The sequence below is a fragment of the Populus trichocarpa genome, chromosome 1, assembly GCF_000002775.5.
Source record: "Populus trichocarpa isolate Nisqually-1 chromosome 1, P.trichocarpa_v4.1, whole genome shotgun sequence".
NCBI lineage: Eukaryota > Viridiplantae > Streptophyta > Magnoliopsida > Malpighiales > Salicaceae > Populus > Populus trichocarpa.
This window is the reverse complement of record NC_037285.2, coordinates 13,547,167-13,573,665: the sequence shown is the minus strand read 5'-3', so window position 1 is coordinate 13,573,665 and position 26,499 is coordinate 13,547,167. Positions and strand designations below refer to the sequence as shown.

At 32.1% G+C, this 26,499-nt stretch overlaps 3 protein-coding genes across 5 annotated transcripts; 1 reads left to right on the top strand and 2 right to left on the bottom strand.

Annotated features, from left to right (window-relative positions):
• Nucleotides 1-1,994: 1,994 nt before the first annotated feature.
• LOC18094647 (zinc transporter 1) lies at nt 1,995-7,849 on the bottom strand. The gene is made up of 3 exons (XM_024610084.2): nt 6,871-7,849; nt 2,694-2,843; nt 1,995-2,404 (listed from the first exon to the last, which is right to left on the bottom strand). The coding sequence occupies exons 1-3, from the start codon at nt 7,471-7,473 to the stop codon at nt 2,093-2,095; spliced, it is 1,065 nt and encodes a 354-aa protein (XP_024465852.1). The 5' UTR covers nt 7,474-7,849; the 3' UTR covers nt 1,995-2,092.
• Nucleotides 7,850-14,760: 6,911 nt separating this feature from the next.
• Nucleotides 14,761-19,755, top strand: LOC18094646 (C-type lectin receptor-like tyrosine-protein kinase At1g52310). 2 transcript variants are annotated; one of them, XM_006368991.3, is made up of 6 exons: nt 14,761-14,929; nt 15,154-15,250; nt 15,337-15,397; nt 16,358-16,777; nt 17,000-17,570; nt 18,877-19,755. In XM_006368991.3, the coding sequence occupies exons 2-6, from the start codon at nt 15,182-15,184 to the stop codon at nt 19,388-19,390; spliced, it is 1,635 nt and encodes a 544-aa protein (XP_006369053.1). In that variant the 5' UTR covers nt 14,761-14,929; nt 15,154-15,181; the 3' UTR covers nt 19,391-19,755. The 2 variants fall into 2 exon arrangements, with proteins under 2 accessions (XP_006369053.1, XP_024449414.1); XM_024593646.2 differs by lacking the exon at nt 14,761-14,929 and adding an exon at nt 14,943-15,073.
• Nucleotides 19,756-21,600: 1,845 nt separating this feature from the next.
• LOC18094644 (allantoate deiminase) lies at nt 21,601-25,827 on the bottom strand. Of its 2 annotated transcripts, none has more exons than XM_006368988.3 (12): nt 25,456-25,827; nt 25,296-25,366; nt 24,811-24,914; nt 24,638-24,722; nt 24,358-24,474; nt 23,532-23,641; nt 23,346-23,451; nt 23,133-23,219; nt 22,409-22,651; nt 22,173-22,298; nt 21,912-22,073; nt 21,601-21,809 (listed from the first exon to the last, which is right to left on the bottom strand). In XM_006368988.3, the coding sequence occupies exons 1-12, from the start codon at nt 25,535-25,537 to the stop codon at nt 21,687-21,689; spliced, it is 1,416 nt and encodes a 471-aa protein (XP_006369050.2). In that variant the 5' UTR covers nt 25,538-25,827; the 3' UTR covers nt 21,601-21,686. The 2 variants fall into 2 exon arrangements, with proteins under 2 accessions (XP_006369050.2, XP_024452487.1); XM_024596719.2 differs by having other exon boundaries at nt 25,296-25,362; nt 25,456-25,824.
• Between the last annotated feature and the right edge of the window lie 672 nt (nt 25,828-26,499).

Below are 26,499 nucleotides of genomic sequence, written 5' to 3'. Positions count from 1 at the left end.
AGGTTAACCTGTCAAACTCGTGATATGGGTCATGAAACTGAGATAACTACAAAAAACAAAACCACAATAAATTATGAAGTTCAATATTCAATAAACTTATTGAAGGATAAAATTAAAGAAAAAACATAGATTTTATTTTAAAAAAGAAAAAAAAACACTATTTGGCAAAAATAGAACGACCAAAATAGAATCAAAATGTTTTGGCTAAAATTTAGGAGGAATTTCTAAAATGGGCAAAGACTTTGAGTGGGATGGAACTTATTCCAATTTGTTTCGTTTCTTGAACTAGAACAAGATATATCAGTCATTCCAAACATAACATAACAGAATTAACAACCTTGTTTTAAACTAGTCATTTGCACACATTACACAACGTAAGTTAGGATTAATTTTTCTTATCAAGACTAAAAAATTATATAGGCATTTACAATTCATTTTACACCATTAAAAAAAATTAATTGAGAACCAAAAAGATGATGCATGCATTTAACAAAATAAATTAAGGATCGTATACATTAATAAATGTTAGAAGCATTATGGTGCTAACCAAAGATTAAGCTGGTAAAATAAGATAAAAATACATATCAATATACTTGATTGCGACATGTAAGGAGCTGTAATTGTTTTTAATTATACAAAATAAATTATTTTCTATAAGAAAACTCATTATTTCAACTCTTTTGAAAACAAAAAAAAAAAGAGAAAAAAAACAAGAATCTCATCCAAAAATAAAAATTTAATTGATTGATATCTAATAAAATAATATCTAAAACATAATTTTCTCATTCAATTATAATTAACTTACATCGAAGGGAAAAAAACAATTATGAGGGGCTATACAAAAACAATGCCTTATAATACTAGAAAAAAAAAATCATAATCTCATTTGATTAAAAAACTAGAGCCAAATAGCATTTAATGGAATAATTTTCAAAAAAATATTTTTATTGATTTTTTGTAAATGAAGTAAAAAAAAAAAGCCCTTTAAAAAGAAATCTAGGAGTCCAAGCCTAATAGGGCTAGCCCCTGGGCCCAAAATCAAAGACAAACCCATATGCATGGCATTTTTAATTTTTGTTTTGCTTGGCTAGGAGGACGACAACTAAATAAACTCATATATGGACTCAAATTAGCAAAAAGTCAGTTTAAAAACCAAAAATCAACCCCAAATCTAAAAAACTTTATGAGCCCAAATCTACTATTTCAAGCAAGATTAAGGACGAACAACACCCCATTAGAAGTCTCAAAAAATGGAATATGTTGACATCAAGATCAACAATTTTAGTGGTCGAAATCAATGTTAACCAATGATTTTCTCTTTCTTCAATTGAAATCCAGCTCTCTCTCCCCACTCCCGAACTCAGTGATAAAAAAATAAGAAAAATAAAGTTTTAGATCAAAGTGAGTTTTTTTTATCTAAAAGGACTGGAAATATTTTCATTGGAAAGTATGAGGACCAAACATAACTTTTCACATCAATTTTGAAAGCAACACTTATTTTTCCTGTCTTTTTTACTTTGGTCTCTTATCTTTGAATTTTATCATTCCTTAATAAATTAGAAGCAATTGACTACCAATTTTGCCATCTAAGAATCAAATCGAGGAGAAAAAAAGTTTGGTAACTAAATAAAAAGACACTAATTAAATCCATGAATTGTAAAACAATACATACTATGAAAACACCACATGCTTTAGTTTTTTACATAATCTTTTAAGATGATCTGTTAATCCTCAAATGCAATTGATTTAAAATAATATTTTGTATATTGCATTTTGTAGTGGTACAGTACAAAACTTAATATTTGCATACAAGAAAAACAATAAAAACATAAACGGGGGGCTCTCTTTAATTCTTTACAAAGATAGTTGGACCTTATCTTGACAAAAGGATCAAGAGGTTTTTTTTTTTTTTTGAAAAAAGAAGGATATTTTCAATTAACTCTGCTTCATTGCTTGTAGATGTGATAATTTTAGCAAGAGGAGGCAAAAGTAAATAAGAAGAATAACAAATATAAATTAGCCAAGAAAATGGAAGTCAGTTTCAATTTCTTTTAATTGAGCTCCAATAAATTGACAAATCTCTCACATACTATTAATTTCCTCCCCATATGGCCAAAAGTGACATACTAAATGCCCCTAGAAGAAGGGTAAGGTATGCTCCAAGTTGGAGCCAAAAACTATATAGCATACTAGAATTTATGAAGTCAGCTGCAAGAAGGTCAACAAGTGCCATATATATTAAGATCCCAGCAGACGCTGAATTAAGAATGCCTTGAACAATCAATGCCATTGGACTGGTTTCATTATAACTTCTTGATATCCATATGCCAATAGCAATGCCAGTCGGGGTGGTAAGGGAGAAAAATAGAATCATAATGACCTTCGCTCGAAGCTTGAATTTTGCCTTCACAATTAAATAAAAGAAATTTTAAAATATTCAACATTAAAGATGAACAAAAACTTCATATACTTGTTCATATTCACAATTTATTTCATAATTTAATCTTGGATCTTGGGCTGTGAGATATTTAATAATTCTATTTTGTGACCCATAATTTTATTTTATTTTTGCATGGAAAAATATGCTAGCTAGAAATACTTACAAAGTAGTATCTTTTTATTAGAAGGGTGCTACAAGAGCAAGAATAGGACACCCATTGATACATATCTAAATATTAACTTTTTATTGTTACCTGAGAAATGCATCCACCAAGTCCCACACCCTCAAAAAATTGATGAAAACTCAAAGCTGCCACCAAAGGTTTGATTGTTTTTGAACTTTTGGAAGCACCCAAGGATAATCCAATGATCACAGAATGAACTAAAATTCCCATTTCCAAGACCTGTAGAATGTGTCATGTCAAAGATTAGGTGTCAAAGGAAAAGACAAACAGTCAATTTCCTGCCATTTGATTGAAATAGAACATGTATGCTTAACATAATAGTACTTTTACAGCAAGTTTGTCGTAATAATTACTTTTTAAAGTATTTTTTATTTGAAAATATATTAAAATAATATTTTTTTTAATTTATTTTTTATATCAGCACATCAAAACAATCTGAAAATATAAAAATAAATTAATTTGAAGTAAAATTTTTTTTAAAAAAAAGATTTGCAAAAGCATTTTGCCACCACAAAAACAAACGAGGCCTTACAAAATAGCTTTGCATGCCAATTTGTTTTTAACAATAACAAAGTTATACAAAAGTTTAGAAAAAATACACGGGTTTCAAAAATATTTAAGAAATAACACAGTTTTAACAAAGACACAATTACCAATCATGTTTTTATTCAAACATATGATCACCAATTGCATCTTTATTTAAAGAAGCGATAATAAATCACAATTACATAACACAACTATTTTTGATAATCACATGTTCGATAAATATAAAACCTAGCATTCTCTTCTTCTTCCTCCAGCAGTTGTTATAAAAAAACCTAAAAAGCCAATTGTTCTTCCACCCAGATCGCAGAAAATAGCCACAAATCCTCCACCAAAACACTATAATCTTCTTCCCCTTTTCCCTACACATCATTCTAGTGTTTTTTCAATAAAACCAATTGTCCCAATCACCTCTTTCAGTCTCCCCATCATGACCACCACCTAGCTATCGACAACTTACGGTAAAAACACTACATTTCTCTTAATTTTATGGGTATCATTGTTAAATTGTTAGATTTTTAGTTTTAATTTATTATTTATTATTTATTATTTATTATTTTTTAGGGTTGTGTTTGATAAGTTGGAATTTTGTTTAAATGATATAATTTAGGGTTTAAATGAAGCAATTAGGAGTGTTTTTATGTAATTCATGTTATTTGTGGAATCAATTAGGCCGAAATTAGAAAAATTAAGAGAAATTAGGGTTTGTGTTGAATTCTAGGATAATTGTTGTAATTAGGTATTATATTTGAATTGCAATATTTTATATTTTAATAGATGCAATTAGGTGTGCTTGATTGTAATTGGGTTAAATAATTGCAATGAGGGTCTGCATTGAGTTTTGGAATAAATTGTTATAATTGGGTATTATGTTTCAATTGAGATATTTTAGGTTTTAATTTATGCAATTAGTCATGTTTTTAAGCAATTGGTGTTATGAATGTCTAGATACTTGTAATTAGGGTTAGTAGTGAATTTTAGGATTAATTATCATAATTGGGTATTATGTTCGAATTGAGATATTTTGGTTTTTAATTAATGTAATTAGGTATGTTTGATCGTAATCGGTGTTATGAATGTCAAAATAATTGCAATTAGATTTTGCGTTAAGTTTTGGAATAAATTGTCGTAATTGGGCATTATATTTCAATTGAGATATTTTAGGTTTTAATTTATACAATTAGGCATTCTTTTTATGAAATATGACAACAAATCTTTTTAATTTTTTTTTATTATGTGTTGAAAGGTGCATGTGCATTGTTTGTTTCTAGTTTAGCCTAATTAACATTTTACGAGAGTAATGCTTATTTTGTTAAATAAAAAGAGTATGTCACTAACTATATTACGCATGGGGTATTATAGCCTCCATTTGTACAAATTAAATTGGACTCGAAAATGAACAGATCTAGAGATCACATTGCATGACTATTTAATGTTGATGATGAGACTTTTTAAGTACATCAAAAACAATACCTGGGTGTCCAAAAAGAAATTTGATGAATAGTCAAATTGGTCAAAAGAACATGCACATGTAGTAATTGACAAAGTTTTCATCGGTCTTATTTACATGTTCTTACATGTTGTGCAAATAGATCCAAAGTTGTTATAAATGCAATGTAAACTCGGATCGTAAAATTGTAATGAATTTATATATATATATATATATATATAATTCAAACACCTTAAAATACATGGTTCAAGTAAAAATTCATATATAATTTAAGTAACTTAAAAATACAATATAATTATTCATGTCCATATATTTTCATTAAGTAACAATTAAAAAACCTAAAATAAACAAATTGCTAAAATGTCATGTAAACTAAAACTACTTTTTTTGTCTTAACTAAGGATATAAATAGTTTAAGAGCTTGGCTATGTTGTGAAACAATGTCCAAATACTTCAATCCGTGTAACTTTTGGCCAATTATATAACTGTTAAGACTTATATCACCAAAGATCAAGTTAAATATATACATACTTGTGCTACAATTTAAGACCAACTCTACTTTTAAATTTCAATGTTATAAACATTACCAACTTCTTACTAATTTCACTCTATATATGCCCATATAATATTTATAAATTTAGAACAAGAAAAATAATTAATAATTTCCCAGCTCATGAATAAAGAATAAATTAAAAAAAAAGAAGAAGCTTGGTTAATTAGCAGCAGTACCCCCAGGAATGCAAGAAGAAGAAAGTCTTCTTCAAGAGTTTTCCTTGGTACCTGGGCTTGGCAAAGAAATTGCTGTGTGTGTGTGTGTGTGTGTGTGTTTTCAATTGTGATTTTCGATGAAGGATGAGGAAGAAAGAGGGGAAGAAATTAGGATGCGCCGACAACACGACTCGCAAGCAAAGGATAAAACTTGTGAATATAAACAATTTAATAATTAATTGTTAGCACATTAGATGTTAATTATTATTTTATTAAGAGATATTATGTTAAAACTTAAATTTGTTATTATATTATACTGATTTTATATAATAAATGTTTTTGGCAGGTACGATTGGATAGGGTGTCATGTACATGTGGATCTACTTCTTCTGCATGTAGAGGCCACAAACGTTATCACGAAGATGAAGCATCCGTTTCATATAGAGACATGGTGATTATAAGTTTAAAATAAATTTCAATAAATAATATATATATATATATATATATATATATATATACACTTCAACACACCCACTTACAATATTATCAAATCTTAAAGACAATGATAACATTTATGCATTGATGGATGTATCCTATTATCCTACTCATCATATTATCACACCAATCCCGGTACAAGTCGGATTCAAAATACTATAAGTTTTTAAGTTAATATTTGATATTAATTATATTTTATTTATAGATTAATAATTATATTTGACTCAAAACTAGATTGATGATTTGATATAAGATGGTGAAAAAACTATTGCTAATCTTCATGATATCAAAGATAATGCACTACTTATTATTATTTATTTTATTAATTTAATTTATGTTGTAAAACATTAAAATACTTGAAAAGATATTATATTTAGATGATGTTGTATAAAAGGATAAGACGATTCATATACTAGAAAGTCATGTTATTGATAATGTCTGCTCATCAACTCGTTGTTATAAATATAAAAATATTTTTAAAAAATTAATTTTTTAAAGTATTATATTTTTTAAAATAAATTTTAAACCGTTTAACTATTTTTTTTTTTTAAAAAAAAAACAAACTTGACGAAGTTTGGCCCGACTACAATTGTCCACGACAGACATTTCAGCCAGGTCCATTTGTGGTCCTACTTTCTTCTCTCCTTTGATGGATACGTGATATGAAAGGTGGGTCCGAAGATTCATTTTCTATTGACAACACCATAAACAAGGGGAAGCGAAACGTTTTTTTTAGTTGGTGCTGGGATGCTTGAAACTTGATTTCTCTCTAATTTCCTAAGCATTTTAAGTTGCATTTTGCTCATCTTATTAGTTTAATCCTTTTATTCCACAAATATTTGTAATAAATCTTGTGGGGGTGGGATTACGTGGCATGTGGAGTGGACCAGTCAATGTATAATAAGCATAATAATTACTCGTTAAGATATCTATCCTCTGATTAATATAAAGAAAACGAAAGTAAAATAAATAAATAAATAAATAGCAAGGGTAGTGCTTAATAAGAATGCATTATACTCATTAATTTATTATCGGTACTATAAACCTTACCTGAGAAACAATGCGGTGCCGATTAAGATCTGATGAATTTGTTCTCTTCAGTGCGAAAGCAGGCCCACGAATATGAACCCCAGCAGCCCCATTATCATCTTGATCACTGTTCTCCTCGTGATCGCCACTGACTGGTTGAGGTTTTCTCAACTCGAGCCTCTTATGGTACCCTGTGGCGAAAGACTCCATCATCAAAGTCCCTATGGCAGATAACATGGCCACAAAACCTGCAAAGGGAAATTTCTCCCATGGATTTTGACCAAGACAAGGGCTAGTTAAGCTCTCAAAAGCATCAGGAAGTATGTGAATGAACCCGGTTCCCAAGATCACACCAGCAGCAAATGCCTTGATGAGGAAAAATGCTTCTCTGTCTGGGTGCAAGTATGACAAGTTTTTGACAAAAAATGGGAGACAGATTCCTAGTGCACTGGCAAATAAAATTGAAGATATTGCAATGAGTTTGTATTTGAGTGCTTCAGATGTGTTTTGATCATGACTGTCGTGTGCTTTCCCTGTGCACTTTGAGCAGACGAAGACCGGCAAAAGAAGAAGGAGACAGGAGATGGTAAAGAATTTCCACGAACAAGATTGATGCTTCATCATTGTCTAACGATGGAATGAAAGGAAACTGCGTACTAACGTGAATCTATGAATAGTGTGTGTGACTCATGTAAATAATGAATGATTGACGCTCAAATACTACTATATCATGGAAAATACTGAAAGGTATGGCTAAAATTACACAGCCTCAATGTTCTCTCTCTTATACTAACGTGAATCTATGAATAGAATTTAATTTTTTACCGGCCGGCCGAGATATCTTTGAACACTCCAAATAATTTAATTTTAAATTTAAATTAAATAAATAATTGGATATGCAGTGGGCAAGGCCTGTAAATTAGTCCTATTCTAAATGATTAAACAGATTTATAAAGAAAGCAGCATGTCGAAGGAGTAGATAGGCTTGGATTGGAGGAATTGATAAATTGATGCCATCTAATTTTAATTAGCTCAGCCTGCTATAAAATCCTCGTATTATATTTGTTTTATAAGAAAAAGAAAAAAAACAAATAAATGGCTGAGAGCCCGTATCAATTATCAACCATTCAGAGTTGCTGTTGTTGAGAGTCGGGACTATTGGATCGGGTGGACCCAGAAGAAGATAAATTTGTCTCCACGAAAAGATTAATTGGAATCCAAGGGATGCATAGAAGGTGGTTCGGGAGCGAGAGCAGCCAAAACCAGAGGTACTTCTGGGCCCATCAATAATTCAGTCAAGCATGTCGAACATTATTATTATTATTATTATTATTGATAACTTGAGGTGTACGGGCCAGTTTACGCGCACCACGATTAATTTCCGGACCTATTAAACACCCTGCAAGCCCAGTAGACAGGTAAGGCACCGTGGTGGTGACAAACATGCACGCTGAGACTTGAACCCAAGATGTAAAGGCAAGGAAACCCTGGCAGGACCATTATTTTGTTTTGTTTTTTTTTTTATTTTAACGTAATTCAAAAAAATAACATCAGGGTTGAAAATTATGGAAATAACACAAACACGGTGACAACACTTTGTTTTTTTTTTTTTTTTTTGCTTTTTTGGATTTTTGAAAAGTCTTTTAGAAAAAAGGGTTAAATTTTAGGTTTAAACAACCTTTATATATAGAACCAAATCTACCTTTTCCCAAAAGGTTTTGGTATGAAAACCCATTTATTGACTTGACTAACTCTTCAAACGCAAACAAAGGCCTTGAATTGCTTAATCCGCTTGAATCATTTGGGTAATACCCAGATACAAGTCCAAATGAAAAGGAAGGAAGCCCGCTTGATTTTGCAGCAATAGGTGGATGAAAAATAAAAACCAAAAAGCTCATATTTTTCCTTTTCATCCTAGAATATACACCGCCTTCAATGCTAACACTCTTTCCTCCATTCAAATCCAAAATCCCTCTGGTCAGAAATGAGGAAAAAAACTAAAAAAATCAGAAAAAAAAAACTAAAAAAATTAAATTGTAAAACAAAACTGATTAAAATTTTGAAAAAATCAACCGGTTCGGTTCAGTTTCGGTTTTATAAGCCTAAAACTGAAAAAACCGAACCGAACCCAAACCGAAAAAAACCGAGCCAAACTGAGCCAAACCGGAAAAACCGAGCCAAATTGGTTTGAACAAGTTTTTGTCCTAAAAAACCGAACTGAAACCGACCGGTTTCGGTTTTTTTTTTAAAAAAAAAATTTGGTTTGGTTACTTTTTTTTATAAAAACTGAACCGAACAAAAAATAATCACCCCTATCTTTAGAAAATAATCACCCCTATCTTTAGTATTCAAATTTGGACCACCCATATTATACGATGTTAAGAAATCCTTGTGAGCGTCCACACTTGACTCTACCTGCCACACCTAATTCACCAAAAGAGTGTTAAATTTGTGTAATTATAGGTGGGATAAAGGTAGGAGGTGAGAGTAGGAAGGTCTAAACAATAGGCGTATAAATTGTTGTTCGTGAAAGAGTTCGTGTGGGCACATGTTTGTGAATATACGAGTAAGATTAGAGATATAAAAACACAAAGGCTTAGAATCATAGCTGGAATTTGATATGCACAAGCCATTTTTGAATGCTAAAAGAAATCATGGAAGAAGAAGAAAAAGAAGATAAATGAGGAGGAGGAAAACGAGGTGCTCTCCGGGTGTTTTGGCGTTGTGAATACAAAATGGCAGGAAAAGTCTATGATAATTAGGACATGTTTGTTTCTCGGAAAGTGATTTCTGAAAAATCACTTTCCAAACTTTCCTATATTTGTTTGTCATTATGAAAGTTGGTCAACGAAAAACACTTTCCAGTCAAAGAAAAATTTGGCTTGGTTTCCAGGAAAGTGTTTTCCTGGAAAATTTGGGCGGAAAACACTTTCCAGAAATTATGAAAAATTTAGAAATGTCATATTATTTGTTGATTATATCAAATTTGGTCCTCAAACTTTTGATTGCTATATATATTTTGTTTTGAATATTTATTTTTCAATTTCATCTCTTAAAATTTAATTTTTATATTAACTTTGGTCTTCATTTTTATAATTGTTATTTGCTTTTCCCTTATCATTTTCTTATTGAAATTTTTTATCTATCAAATTTGGTCCTCATTCTTTTGATTGTTACTTATTTTATTTGAAATAATTTATGAAATGTTAATTATTATTATTTTAATTTCTTCATCTTTCATTTTTATTTTATTTTTTAGATTTGATTTCTATTATTTTGATTATTATTTATTTTATTTGAGATAATTTATGAAATTATATTTTTTTTCAATTTCATCCTCATTCAACTTTTTAATTTGTAAGATTTATTCATCATTATTTTAATAAACTTGAGAAAATAAAACATTAATAAGTTATTTTCCAGTTCATTTTCCATGACATAACCAAACACTAGAAAGTATTTTCCAACTTATTTTCCATTACACTACCAAATATCGGAAAATAATTCACTTTCCCGGAATTCACTTTCCAAAAGGAAACTACTTTCCAACAAACAAATGAGGCCATAATTATCGTATTTTGAATATATAAAAAAGTAAACATACAGATCTAGATTCAACATAACCAGATCAAGTTCTCACATCAAATTATCAAAATCAAACCGTCAAAAACCTTCATATTTAACCTTCAACAGCACAAAAATCATAGATAAAAAATAAAAAAATGATAAAACTTCTCGATTTCAAACTAAAAAACAACAAAATAACACAATCTATCCAAAACACAATTTACAAAGCTCAAATAAATAAAAAGAGATAGAGGAAAGATTAAAAAATTTGTGTTATTACTTAGCTTCAATTTGGGTTTTTTAAGGGTTTTTTTTTTAATATGACTAATTGCTTTTCATTTGGGTTCAAATCATCATAAGAAGAGAAAAATATTAAAAATACTAAATTTTAATTTTGATTTGGGTTCAAATCCTCTTGATAGGAGAGATAAAATGATATTTAGAGAGAGAAATTATACCTTGAAGAGAGCAATTTTTATTTATCTTTTATTTGAGTTTCTGATATTATATAAGATAGTAGTTTTATCTTTTCATCAAGTTTAAAAATCTGTGTTGACTTATAATGTAAATTGTAGTTTTTCAAAACCCGGTAATCCAATGTAATTTAAATCAAATTATGAGATGTTAAGGATAATTTTTCCTTTTCCTGAATGAACATGTATTTTAGAAATGAAAAGGTGGAATATTGCTTGTAAACTTGAGTAATATATGTTGTACATAAAATGTTTATGTAAGACTGGAAGTTGGGTTAGGTATAGATGCTTAATGAATACATGGTAGATACTCGTTGAACACCAAAACCCTAATCAGGTTGAATTTGATTTATACTCGATCATGTTTGAGTCATGTTCGGATAAAAAATTTTAAATTTTGAGGGTTTGAGTTCATGGATGTTGCAAAAACCATTGTTATTCCTGGCTGCAAAGGAAGCGTTTGGGAACGCGGTTTAACCTGCGTTCCCAAAAAATTTGAATTTTTTTTTTTTGCTAAAATTTAATATGGTTTGTACGTTTTGGATTATTTTGATATGCTGATGTTAAAAATAATTTTTAAAAAATGAAAAAATATCATTGACATGTATTTTAACACGAAAAATTATTTAAAAAGCGCTCACAACCACATTATCAAACAAGCTCAAAGTTCAGGCACGCCAGTGTTTTTGAGCCTGGTTGAGCATAAATTCTAGACTCTCGATTGAGCCTGAGTTGACAGGTGAGCTCTCAAAAGTTGGGCTAAAATTCACAACCCATAGGACCTGGCTTGGACATATTAGTGGTAGCTTAATAAATAAATAAATAAATAAAAAAGATACTCGTTTCTTTGGAGGTGGCCGTAATAAATTTTCTCTAGTCCTTTTCTTTGTCCCCTTCAATGCATCGATGAAGCGTGAACTGTCAATGTCCTTTTTAGATTATATTTTTAATTTGGATTAATGATAAAATCCTTAGTGTAATTGGTCGTGAAATTAAGAGTTTGTTTGGTAGGGTAATTTATGTGTTTTTATAAAAGTGGTTTCTAGCTAAAATAAAACATAAATTAATATGTTTTGAAATTTTTTTATGGCTTTGATAATTTGATAATATAATTATAAAAAATCATTAATTTTATGTTTTTTCAATTGAAATTTATTTTGAAAAACACTTTTAAACCCAATGCAACTGCAATACTACTAGATGGACATTGAATCATTTAAAGGTGATGAGTTATGTATTTATAAGTTTAAATTTCATAAAAAAAACATTATTAAATAACTGAAATAAGCATTGAGATAGGATTGTGTTGATTGTCCAACGTTTGAGTTCATGAGGTGCCAACAATCATAAACGAAAGTCATGGTGCGTTTTCAAGAATCAAGATAATATTATGATAGTAATTATTTTTTAAAATATTTTTTATTTTAAAAAATATTAAAATAATATTTTTATTTTAAAAATTTATTTTTTATATCAACATATTAAAATGATTTAAAAATATTTAAATAATAATTTAATTTTAATAAAAAAACAGGATGAAAGTCCTTCCTTTCCATTCTTAAACTTCATGTTGTGCAATATTACTGGAAATAATTGCCAATTACACTGTAGAAGTTTTTCTACAATTTCAATTTCACATTAACATTTGAACGAAAAGTTAGCCAGCTAATAACCTTAGCTTTATTCTTTTTAACCACAGTGTTAATTAGGTAAGAGCATAACAATACATGAATTTCCCCATCGCATTATTTTAAATTCCCTAATATTTTAAAAATAATTATAAAATTTCACTCTTTCGTTATTCATATAATCATGTGGTGATGGTGTTTAAATTATTTAATATTGCAAAGTACCAATTTTAACTGGTTTCTCAAGCACTTCATTGGTATTCAAATTAATAAAGTATTAACATGTAATATTAATAACTTTCCCATGCACTTCATGTTGATTATTTTCTTATATAATTTTATCGTGTTTAATTAATAATAACAGCAATGATAGTTTTTATTTTAATTATTGAATTTTATAATTCAAACATTTTCACTTGCATATATATATAAACAAATTATGATGAATTGAAATAAAACTAAAATCATACTCTAAATTAAATAATTTCCACATACATATATGACAAAATATGATTACTCAAAATAAAACAAAAATCATACTTATAAATTTAATATGATATTGATATTAGAAATTGAATTAAAAATATATCTATTTCCAAATTCGATTCAAATAGAAAAACACACATACGGTTCCAAAATCCAATAATCTTCACATACATTTATGGAAAACATTATGATTAATCAAAATAAAACTGAAATCATACTACAATACTATAATTTAACATGATTAAGGACACCTACTTAAAAAAAGTAGTTATAATCTCTTTTTTATTTATTAGCTTGAGAATAAAAATATTATCAAACTACTTTGTATGTTAATCAATATTAAATTTTCCCCGAATATTTTAAAAGAAATAATCTTTACATTGACCTAGTACTATAATAAAAGAAAATTAAAAAATATATATTTTCATAACATAATGAGATAAGTGTTCTTTGCTATGACCTAGTACTATAATCCAATATTTTGTGTTTTGTGCTATGTCGTGAATCTAAAGGCCTGATAATATAATATATATGGATAAAATTGAAAAAAAATCAATTTAAAAAAAAACTTAAAAAAATCAAAGTCAAACTAGGTTAATTTTCGAAACTCATGACCCGAGTCATTAGACTGGGCTACCCCTTATAAGGAAAACAAAAAAAATCACAAAGTAAAATTCTCAATCATCTAAACTTAAAAAACAAAACAAATAACAATCAAAATAATAATGATCAAATCTAGTGTAAAAATTAAATGAAATAAAACAACGATGGATACAATTGAAAACTAAAGAAAAAAACGGATAAAAAATAGCAACAAAAAGAACTGGGACTAAATATGATAGATTAAAAATTAAAAGAGGATGAAATTGAAAAACAATTCTAATTTTATAAATTATCTCAAATAAAACAAATAATAATAAAAAAGAACAAAATTTGAAGGAAAAGCAAATTGAATGGTTGCTTTAAAAAATTAAAGTTTTTAGCGTTGAAATTGAGGAGGAGAGAGAAAAGAAGAGGAATAATAAAAAAAAAAGACAGTTGACACAAAATCAGAGGTCCGTTGAACTCATGCGCCACCCAAGTATGGAGTAGCAACGAGGAGATTCTAATTCCACCCTTGAATCTTGCATTTGACCACCAGGCGACGCTGCACGCGTGGCCCTAAACTTGCGGGCTCAACCAACTCACTGACGAGTGCATTGAATACGTCAACTCTTTTTTTAAAAAATAATATTTATATTTAATAAATTACCAATCATCCATCAATCCATGTGATACTAACAAAAAAATTCATAATAAAAAGGTAAAAAAACCTTTGACAACAAGTTTGATATTTTTTTGTTTTTAAAAGTAATTCAGTCATTTAACTATTTTTAAAAAAGTAAAAGGACCAAGAAGCCCTTGGATATTAGGTTTTTTTTTTTTTTTTGCTTTTTAAGGATAATTAAGTTTTTTTACTATACTAAAAAAATAAATAAAAAATCAATTTAATCCTAATCAATTTAATAATATTAAATGAAGCTCGCGAAAACCATTATAAGAAACAAAAACATAATCTATATTACAATGAATTTAGTTTTGGTCCACAGCACAACACGAATCCAGGTTTTTTTTATGCTAATTATAATCTAATTGCAAAATAATGGAGTAAAAATAAAACCACAAAACAGAGGGAAAAGAAAGGGCAGGCAGACAAAAAAATAAAAAAAAAGAGGAAAAGAAAAGAAATAAAGGGCGTGGAAGATTGTCATAAACTGCTAACTACCTCCTCCAACCAAAAAGACTTGACAATTGAATTGACTATGGAGTATGGATGGCTTTGTAGGGTCTCTAGGCTACCGAGACAAACAGTAGACAAAAACCGTTTATTAGAAGCTGAAGCTCATTAATAGTTACATGAATAAGCTGCTCTAACCCATTTCACTGGTAAAATCTTCTCTCAAGTTTTTCCTTTTCTTTTCATTTCTGGGTTACTTAGCGATCAGAAAGTTAAGGCTTTTCTTTTTTCCCTTTCATTTGTTAAATGAAGGAAAAGCAAAAATCTAACATGAAACTAATGCTCCCAATTGGGTGATTTTCTGATTTTAGTCTGGGTTGAAGTTTCTTTTTGAAGGGATCAGTTCTAACCACCAGTGTCTGTTTGATTTTAGGGTTTCTTGAAGCTTGTTTTGGAGGAAAATGAAACTGATCTGCCTGCAGTTTGCTGTGATTTTGATTACTTTTGTTGGCCTTGTGGCATCTCAAACTGTAAGTTTATAGAATCCAACTCTTGTGGATTTGTGTTTCTGCAAGCATTGTGGACTTATCTTCATTTTCTTTTTTTATTTTCTTAGACATCAAAAAATGAGACGATTCAGGTCCAATTGGTGGCTTCCAACAATCAAACCAGCAGAGGTGTGAGCATTATTGCTTTATTAAATATCTATTTTTCAGATATTTAGAAAATGTTAGTCACTTTACTGTATGTGTCTCATAGCATGTGTTATGATGCAAAGGGGGATGTTGTAGTTGATCATTGGAATGAATAAATCACTTTGAGAGCTTGTAAGTGACTCATGGGAGAGTACTTGGTTAGCAGAGAGAAAGAATAATGGCTTGATATACAAATGTCTTAGATAGATATTTGCAAATGAATGTTTAAGTTGATCTTGGTATCGGAGCATGCTGTAACATAATCAGTGTAGAGATTTGGGATGATATGAGGTCCAGTAGTAAAATGTTTTCTTTACTTTGATTATTAACAATTCCCTTTCAATAAAAGAGTGAAATTGTTAGATCCTTATAATGCTTGGAACATTACAAGTTTGTCCACCTCTGTGTGTTGTGCACCTGTGCATCGGAATGGGTACTATGCAGAAGCGCCGAGTTGATCAAAATTTCTTCTTTCCAGTATAATTAGATTTGATTTTGAAAAATGCACTGCAAGAATGCTTGACTGAATCAACTGACTTTCTTAGAAAAAGGGCTTAAAGAATTTATGGATCCTTTACATTAGTTTTTACACGTTCAAATTCCTGATAAATTCTCATAGAATTCAGCACATACTTAGCTGTTCATCTGTGCTTTTGTAATATCGTATAATGAACTGCAATGATTGTGATGTAAGTCTTCATATCTTATTAGTGAACTTGCTATTTGAAATTCAATGGATCCCTTGTTTTCTTTTTTGTCTTCTTGTGAAATAATTGAAATGAATGAACTTTTTATCATAAAATGAAATCCCCCTCCTCCCCCCTTTTAAGATAGTTTTACTGATAAGTAATAATAAATAATAGAATATTAAAATTCTCAGAGCTTTTTTTCGGAACATGTGCCTTGCTAATATATTGAAGGTGACTGTATTCTGTTTGACAGCATGGTGCCCTTCTGGATGGGCTATAAGTCCAAATAAGAGTAAGTGCTTCAAACTTATACGGAGATTCAAGTCATGGAATGAATCAGAGAACCGTTGTATGCGTTATGGTGGACACGTGGCAGGACTGACATCATCTGAAGAACTTAGCTTTGCTCAGAAGTTGTGTGGCCAAACTGCCAATGGCTGTTGGGCTGGTGGAAGAGTGATGAATTCTACTATAGGTTTCATTTGGAAGTGGTCCGATAGCACTTCACACATGAACCAGTCAATAGTTCCTGAGCCTTTTCCTTTGAATTGCACTAGTTTGTCATGCCGCAATAGTATTGCAGCTGATTTATGTACAGTGGTGAATGGAACTGCCGATCTTGTGGCTGAGAGATGCAATAGTTCTCATGCTTTTATTTGCATGCTTGATGTTGGTATGCCCTTGCCTAATGCATCAAGGCTAGATTCTTTTGCAATTTGTTACAGTTATATATTTCAATTCATATATCTATTGACAAAAGATACACATGCATATGTTGCCATATTGTAGATTTGATTTTTCTGGGAGTTCAGAATTTTATCAACTCCTTAATGCCATTTTATCGCTTGTGTTGATAAAAACTTTTACTTTTCTCTTTTCCTCTTTTGGTTCCCAGAGAAGAAATGCTACCACATGCACTGCCACCGGGAATATCTGATTATCCTTGCAGTTGTGAGTGGATTAATCCTTTGCACAACATTAGCAGTTGTGATTTGGCTCCTTGCATACAGGCGAAGCAAGAAGCGTAGAAAGTCTCGTAAGTTATCCAATCCAGCAGCTTCTGCATTGGTTCCTCCATCATGGAAAGTATTCACTAATGAGGAACTGAGGTCGATTACCAAGAATTTTAGTGAAGGAAATCGTCTTCTTGGAGATGCAAAAACTGGTGGCACATATAGTGGTTTTCTTCCTGATGGATCTAGGGTGGCGGTTAAGAGGTTAAAAAGGTCTAGTTTCCAGAGGAAGAAGGAGTTTTACTCTGAAATTGGAAGGGTTGCCAGGCTCCACCATCCAAACTTGGTGGCTATTAAGGGATGTTGTTATGATCATGGTGACCGCTACATTGTTTATGAGTTTATACTTAATGGGCCCTTGGATAGATGGCTTCACCATGTGCCAAGAGGAGGCAGGAGCTTGGACTGGGCTATGAGGATGAAAATCGCTACAACGCTTGCCCAAGGAATTGCGTACGTATATATCCTTGAACCTTTTTCTTTTGGGTATTTGCGGACTACATACTGTTATTGCTATTTTTATCATATACACGAGTACTATTATTTGTTGTCTAATGTTGGTAGAGTTGAATTGTTATCATAACCACCATCACTGTTATGCTCTTAAAATATCATCACTTATTACTAGATCCTTTGGGTTATTTCTTACATTAAACAGTTTTTTTTGCAATCTTTGATTAATTTCTTATCTGCAAATATCTTAGCTTTGATGAAAATTTTTATCCTCCACTTATTTAATTTGAATTTTAAGAAGTCATATTTATTCATTCGAGTTACAATTTGGAAAGGAAGCTCGATTTGCTATTAGATTTTGTTGGATTTGCTAAATGGTATATGCTTGTTTCTTTTGTAACGAGATTTGTGGTTTTTTCATTTATAGGTTGTTTGCCTTGTTTTTCAAGTTTATTAAGGGCAATATTAGCATGTTAGATAACACGCCATCAGACCTGTCGTCATGCAGTAGCATACAGTTGTTTTGGCTTTAGTTTTAATACCTTCAACTGATAAGTTCATTTGAAACCTTCATTTTATCTAATGTGTTGCTATGTTTAAAGTGCCTATACTGCTGTTTTATTGATCCTAGCTCTTGGTGCTTGCATCAGAAATGCTGTGTAATTTACATACTAACTTTCACCTGTTATAGATTGTTATCAGTTGAATATTGGTTAATACTTCACTCACTGTGGGTTGAACAAGAAAATGGAGAAAGACTTTTTAAAAATGTCCTTTACTATTTTCATTATGTTTGCACTGATTATGTACCAAGTTTAACTGTATGGGGAAACCATGCGGAATGAGATTTCATTCCTTAATGATTATTGCTAATTGAATCCAAATTGATTCCTGAATGCACATGCGGTCAACCGATAGAATGGAGAAAGATGTTTTTGGATAAAATTTATGTCAACTTTAATGCTAATGACACGATTATGTTCTATTGTGAAGGTGCTTATGCTTGCTTTCTCATTACAGCCATTTAAAAATTACATGCAATCTAAATCAATTACAACATAACACATTTTTTGAAATGCTTAGTTGTTTGTCAATTGTGATTTTAGATATCTCAGCATCTATTACCCAAAAAAAAAGCTACTATAGCTGATAAAGTGCACTGAAGGTTAATGGGTATCAATAATTTTTGTGCATTCCATAGATTGGTTCTCTTTTCAGGAATTTTTGGTCTCTCCGGTGGTATATTTGCTATAATCTGTTTCTCATCCGGTTGGCTCACCTGTGCATGTCGACATATCTTGAATAGGTTCTTGCATGACAAGGTTAAGCCTCATGTTGTGCATCGGGATATTCGTGCTAGTAGTGTTCTGCTGGATGAAGAGTTCGGAGCCCATTTAATGGGGGTTGGTCTTTCCAAGTTTATGCCATGGGAAGTGATGCATGAGAGAACAATGATGGCAGGTGGCACATATGGGTACCTTGCTCCAGAATTTGTTTACAGAAATGAACTTACTACAAAGAGTGATGTCTACAGCTTTGGGGTGCTGCTTCTTGAAATAGTCAGTGGGCGTAGGCCTATGCAAGCAGTTGATTCGGTGGGTTGGCAGAGTATATTTGAGTGGGCCACTCCTCTGGTGCAGGCGCACCGCTACCCTGAGCTCTTGGATCCTCTCATAACCCCACCCTCCTCGGATGTTCCAGAAGCTGGAGTCATTCAGAAGGTTGTGGACCTTGTATATGCTTGCACGCAGCATGTGCCATCAATGCGCCCAAGAATGTCTCACGTTGTTCATCAGCTACAACAGTTGGCACAGCCATGAGCCACCCATTCTGAAGTAAGTTAAGCTGAAATGAATTACTAAATATTAGATATCTGCAACGCCATTTTTATCCAAGTGGTCGAGGGCTGAGGTTAATTGTGCAGCTTCATGAGATGCAATAGTTTCACTACTAACTTAGATGCCGTCTCACTGTTTTTGTTGTTTTAAAATGTATATTCACTTTTAATTAAGAGTAAATTTGCTTTGTAGATTAATATAAATATTGCTGCGGACCTTGAACCGTAGTAAAACTCCGAAAGATGCAAAGCAAAGCAAAACCAAAAGGCTCTTGCAGGTCTTGGAGAGCCACTTTTTAGTTGACTTATTTGGGCTAATCTGATTAATAAACCTCTTCCAAAGTTAAAGTCGTGCTCTTAATTTTATTTTTTGACATCTTTTTGTTACTTTTTTCAAGGTTTCTTTCATATTATGCATCAAAAACTAATAAAAATGACTTAAACACCTTTAACATCAATAATCTTTCATCTAATTCATTATTTTTATTTTTTATAGAATTAACTTTAAATTTTGAAAATAAAACTAATAAATTTAAAATATAATATCATTATTTTATTAAAAAAAAAAAACTAGTGGTGTAAATAACCTTTCTTGTGATTTAAAAAGACAAAAATAGCCTTAAAATATATCTTTTGTTTTAAAAAAAAATCAAAATCAAACTTTCTAGATGGAGAATTAAAATTATGTATTAAATTTTATTTATAAAATATAAAGTCAATTTCACAGAAAGTTTAAAATCGATTGGTTAGGTTAAATGTTAAAAACAGAAAACTAAAATTAAAATTACAAGGACTAATTCTCAGCAGTTTAACCTAATTTATATTAGTTTAAAGCAATCTTGAGTTCCTCGGGCTAGTGGCCCAGTATCGTGGTACTGGCACTCTAAAAACTGGATTCGAGCGTCTGTTTCGTCTTCGGCTCTCATCTGCATAATACTTGGTCGATGTAATCTCTGAAACAAACAATTATAATTAGTAAAGGCACCAGATGACATGAAAGAAGAAGCTGCAAAGCTACTATAGAATTTCTAGTGCCTTTCTGTTATTAGAACTCTGATGATCCTGCAATGATAACTTTCTTGTTAAAATAAAGAATTTGAACTTAAAAGGATATGATTCTAACTAAGAAAAAAGGTTAAAAAACTAAGCATAAAAGGTTAATAATGTGAAAAACATTGTGAAACAGAAATTTGAAAATTATAACATACCAGCCAGATAATCATGGTAGAAAGAAATTAAACTTCGAATTAGAACAACCAGCTAGTCCCACTATAATCACCACTACACTGAGTTGATCTTTCCAGCACCTACTGTAATATCATCATCTCTTCCTCCCTCCGTGTGTGATTCTTCAGCCAAAGCAGCAGCTCTTGCAAACGGAGAATAATACTTGTCGTCAAGGGAAAGGCTTCTTGCCAACTCTGCAAGTACGTGAGCCAAATCCTCGGTTGATTTGCCTTGTTCTTGACTGGGAATTTCTGCAATCTAAGAAGAATAAACATTGTCAAAGATTCCACTAGTCCCAACTACTATGGTATCTCCTGATTGTACCAGGAATTTTTCCTATCGTTTTTTCTTCCCAGCTGACATGCCTCATCGTTGCACTGGGTATGACTTCTTGGCCTCTAAACAACATCAATCGACTATCTCCCATGCTCACATAATGCAACCGGTATTTTCATAGGCTATCTTGAGGATTCGTTTCGGATCAACAGCCCCTTCATACTGACCAAGGAGTGGCAATGGAACAGTTGCACATCAATTCTTGCGCATAGTTGCCTTCATACCGACAAAGGTATTTACAAGCTACTTTTGATACATTTTTAAATGAAAAGCGATTTGAAAAACTATTATTATTATAATACCAAACCAGCGACAAGGCTTGGTATCACTTGCCCATATCTGAGCTCAGGATTTGATTAATTTCATTTCAGTACTGGAGAAGGGTTTTGATAATATGTATTTAACCATCCAATGGTAATCCTAAAAAGCTTTTCTTTTCCTCTTATATTTGAAACTGTTTTACCAGAGAGGAAAATCAACATATATTTTCCATGTTGTAACTTTTACTATGGACCGTAATTCTAGATTTCTTACTAACCTTTTATAATAAACTTATAGAGGCATGGCATCATGGAGAGATTATTATGCAATTGACAAATATCATCATTAGTGCATGACATCATGGAGAGATTATTATGCAATTGACAAATATCATCATTAGTGCATGGCGCTAAAACAGTTATTTCCCTGTACAAGAACGTCGAATTGTGTTTTATTTACATGTGCGTCTCGAGAAATGCTAAGATTGACAGACCAGCAGCCCAAACATCATCATCCAGCACATGCTCTGCAGGAGAGTGGCTTACGCCTCCACGACAGCGGACAAATAGCATTCCAACCTGTCCAAAATGAAGCATACCATGAATATGATTATTATATGTAGATGTGAATAGGAAAAACTGATGGGAGACAAAAAGTTAATGGAGCTAAAAGGAACTGGCCTTTGTTAGATGAGACATAGCCATTGCGTCGTGTCCTGCTCCACTCATTAGCACGGGAACTTCATCTTGAATTTCGCCGGTTAATCTCTTGAGAGCAGCATTGGCTGCAAACTTCAGCTCTGAAGTTAGTTCTGAATCACAGATCACTGCATTTGCATCATGCTGAAACAATTGCCAGCCAATCGTCAGAAAAAGAAGAAGAAAAACCACAGTATTTGTTCTTGCAACAGACTAAATGCATGATAAGATATTAGTCTTCACCTTACGTTCAATGATGCAAGAAACAGAACGCCTCTCACATATTTCATACATTCTATTAGATAGTTCATAAAGAACAGCTTCACGTCCCATGTTATCCATTGCACGTAAATCCACAGTAAAGGTAACCTGCAATCAGGATGTTCTTGAGCTGGAAATTAACAAGTGCTGAATTGCTGGAAGTGCACCCCATGTGCGCTTGCTGTAAAAATCAACAGTTCCCGGAATTAAAATCTTACCTGGCCTGGAATGACATTGCTTGCACTTGGCCAGGTGGATATCTCACCAACAGTACAGACAAGGGAATTAGAAAGAGATTCCACTGTGGAATCATTGCAATGACCATCATAAGATAAAAAATCCTTAGGATTTTTGCATAAACTTTCCAACAACATGATTAATTCAGCAGAAGCAGCCATGGGGTCCTGACGCAAGGACATTGGGACTGTTCCAGCATGTCCTTGTGAACCTCGCACTGTGACCTGCAAAGTTTGTGCCAGGAGGACTAATCAATCAAAAAGAATTGCAGATGGACATTTAGACACTATAGGACCAAATACGCGATGTGTTATCACAAGAAATGAGGTAGAACTACTACCAAATAAACATATAAATATCACTGACTTGAATTAGCATAATTCTTTTCTTCTATTCGCTATCGACCAAATGATCTTGAATTTGAGAATATATGAAAAAGAAGATAACCCTTAAATAAAGGGAAAACAGAAATAATTCTATTTTCTATCCTTCAGTGGCCTACTCTTCAAACATCTCCGAGTTCTGGGCCTTGGCCCTTTCAAAAAACGATTCCTTCGCAGAAGTAGTTGTAAATTCCAGTAAGAACTGTTGCTATACAACAAAGTTCCAAGCTTCAAGCCTTCAACAGTCTTTCTTTCTTACCTAGGTGAACAAAATTGACAAGAGTTTTTTATATTTATTCTGAAAAGTGAAAACAGAGTGTACCTTTAGCCGTGTTTGCCCAGCAATGCCTTTAACCACACCGAGGGGAAAACCAACCCATTCTAGTACCGGTCCTTGTTCGATGTGAACCTGCAGCATTAAGAAACGCAAACTTAGAATACTAAAAACAGAGAAGTTAGAATTCTGAGCTGCATGACCAAAATTGAATTGACTTGTCAGTATAGAATTCCAAGATACCAATGTTGGATAATATACCTCAATGTAACCCCAAACAGATTGTGGATCATACTTGAGCTGAAATAGACTTTCTTCTGTGATTGCAATGGAATTCTCCTTCAGAGCATCTTGGACATTTACACCACTGAACAAGGAGTACACGTAAGTATAACTATAACAGGCAATGTTCAGGCAGATGTGGTCTAGTAGACTAATCAAGAAAACCTCTTATCAGATATCTGCAATGCTGAAACTGGTAATATACCGGCTACAGCAGCACTGCCTAGGAAAGTAGATTGAAATCTCACTCCCTCCTCATCACTAAATGCAATGACCTGCACAGAAGGCGCAAGCCAAGAACAAAATCACATCAATAAGTGGGACTTCTGCATAGGCTGCCCCAATATTCAAATTCTCAGTTAGCATTATGGAAGGATTTTAGGGCCTGGCGACTGCCTAAGTAGCTAAAAGATCAGAGGATTTGAGACTGGAGTAACTCTGGCACCTGTTCAAGTTTTAGTTCAACAAGATATGATGGAAAGTGGTATTTGAACTTCAACGACACACGCATGTTAAGGTTATTAAGCCTCATTTCTATGCACCACCACACCAATCATCCAACTAGAACATGTTCTGCTCTGTGAATTTTTTTTCTTTTTTTCCTTCTTTGTTCGAACAACCCACCGGCCTATTTCAGAGAACTGAGACTGCAGTAGCTACGCCATTATTGGAGAGTTGGAATCCATTAGATCCCAAGACATAATGTGGTCATCTTCTTCAAGTGGAAACAATTTCCCAGAATGTAAAGCGGGTATAAGACATTTTATTCTTGAAAGGTTCCTATTCCCCAATTATTATAGCATGCAATTATATCGGTCAGCATCAACGTAATGCTCAACATTATAAATCCCCTGCAGCCTAGAATTGGCAATTTTATGCAAATCTGTCTCTAGCTTGTCCAGATGAGATCACGAGAACAGTAATAAACACTTCGAAAGACCTCTGGTTACATGTTAACAGGGATAATAGTGGAAGCAGGTACTTCGCTCACCTCGACTGGCCGTATAAGATTTGTCAAAGTTCCATTGCTTTTCAAAACCTTTAAAGCTGATATTGCTGAGATTATACCTAGTGACCCATCAAATATCCCAGCATCAACAACAGTATCCTATTTAATGTCAAAGGAACAATCATCAATCAGTTCTTATATAGAGTATTATACACTTTCTCGATATGTTGTACCAATGAAAAAGAAATCAAAATATAGTAAAATCAAAGGAATGAGAGAACAATTAAAAATTAGTGTAAGGGATACAAAATAAAAGGATTACCAAATGAGAACCAATCAATAGAGCCTCAGCACTTGCATTCAATCCCTCAACTCGACCATGTACATTGCCCATATAATCCACCCATCTGGAATCAACCAATATAAACAAATTAAATCAATGAAGAGTTTTACACATAATTTTTAGAGCGTTGCACAGAAGGAAGAGAAGCTAACGTCGTCAAACCAGCGTCCTCCATCCAAGCGCGAATAAGATTCGCTGCCCTCACAGAAGCTGGGCTCATGAATGTCCTCTCAAGATAGCCATCAGCATCACTCACCTGCAGTTCAGGCAATAACATTGACACTCAGGAACACTTAATTTGCTATCCTTCAGATGAAACAACAGAGGGAAATCAAAATTGCAATCCACATCAATTTGATTACTTGTACATTTTGAAATAAGAAATTCTATTTACCATGTTGGATATTGAAATGACAAAAATCCCAAGAATATGACATTAACAATAGGAATACTAATAATAATAATAAAAGACTATGTATAGCTGCCAAGACAGAAAATCTCCATCTCCACCTCTAACCTTCAGTTAATACCAATCATTTTAATTGAAATATTATAATAATGGTTATTTGTTAAGTAAACAATCAGTCAACCATCTCCCATGTTTAGTAGAAGCAAATGTTAAAATAACTTAAAGTACCTTTCCAAGTTGATTGAGTCTTGACACAGCCTCATCTCTCAAGATTTCAGCGAATAAATCATCCTCTCTACCTTCAAAAATACCATCATTTTATTGTGATTATTATTGTTGTTGTTTTCAACAGTTAATAATAACAGGAATAGTTTTTAAAAAACTGTACCAGAGAGCATGAAAGCAGAACTAGTTGTCGGTAACACTATTGATAAGACACAGAGTTGCAGGAACAGCAGGGGAGTTATCATGATCTAAGAAAAATATGATTTGATGTGTGTTTTTGTTATTACAGATTGCCACGACCAACTGCGATTATTATTAGCTTTGCAAAAATGTTGAAAGGAGAGAATATGCAAAGCCAAACAACCAGCAGGAGGCGGCAGCAGCTTGCTGTTTTGTTTCGCTCGAGGCTATCCAGGGAGGGAGGAGAGGAGAGGGAGGAGAGGGGAGTCGTGTGTGGTTCAGTCAGTTCCACTCGTTTATTGATAGATGGACCCACCAGAAGAGATACTGGATTCCACGTGATGAACCTCCATTCTGCCAACTGCCATTGCTTGCAGCAGGAACCTTTCACCTTTTCCTTGGCGGCTGCAAGTTGGCATGACGTGTGATGCATTTTTCATGCAAATTACTATCAAACTTTGCCTCTTCCATCCAATCCTATTGAGCGACGATGACAATAATTAGATTTGTATGTAAGTTTAGTCAATTTTGTTAAGCTATTAAATCGTTTATTTGTTTTTTTTTTAATTAATTGTTCTCCGTTTCTATAGTTAAGTTAAGATCTTCCCATCTCAGATGCCAAAAATAAATTAAAAAGGTATTTTAGGTATTTGAAAAGGAATACGGGTATGGGGGGTGCCAGATGGCAGATACCCTAATTTATGCTGCTTTGGAATCTATAGGATCACAGCTCATTTGGGATTCATTTTGTAAAATATACACTATGGATCCTCTCTCACATTAAATTTTGAACACTGTTCACAATGCTATTTTTCCCATCTCTCTCCTTTTTTTTTTTTTTTTTTTTTTTGCTGTTATTGAAACAAATTATAAGTTAATTTGTTGGGAAAGGATGAGATTGAAAAACAAAAATCAAAATAAAAAACCCGTAAAGAATGACTAACTTTAAAAACTTTAGGCAAAATACTTATTGTAGTTCTTATACTTTATAAATTATAAATATTGGCCTTTTTAGTTTCTAAAATTA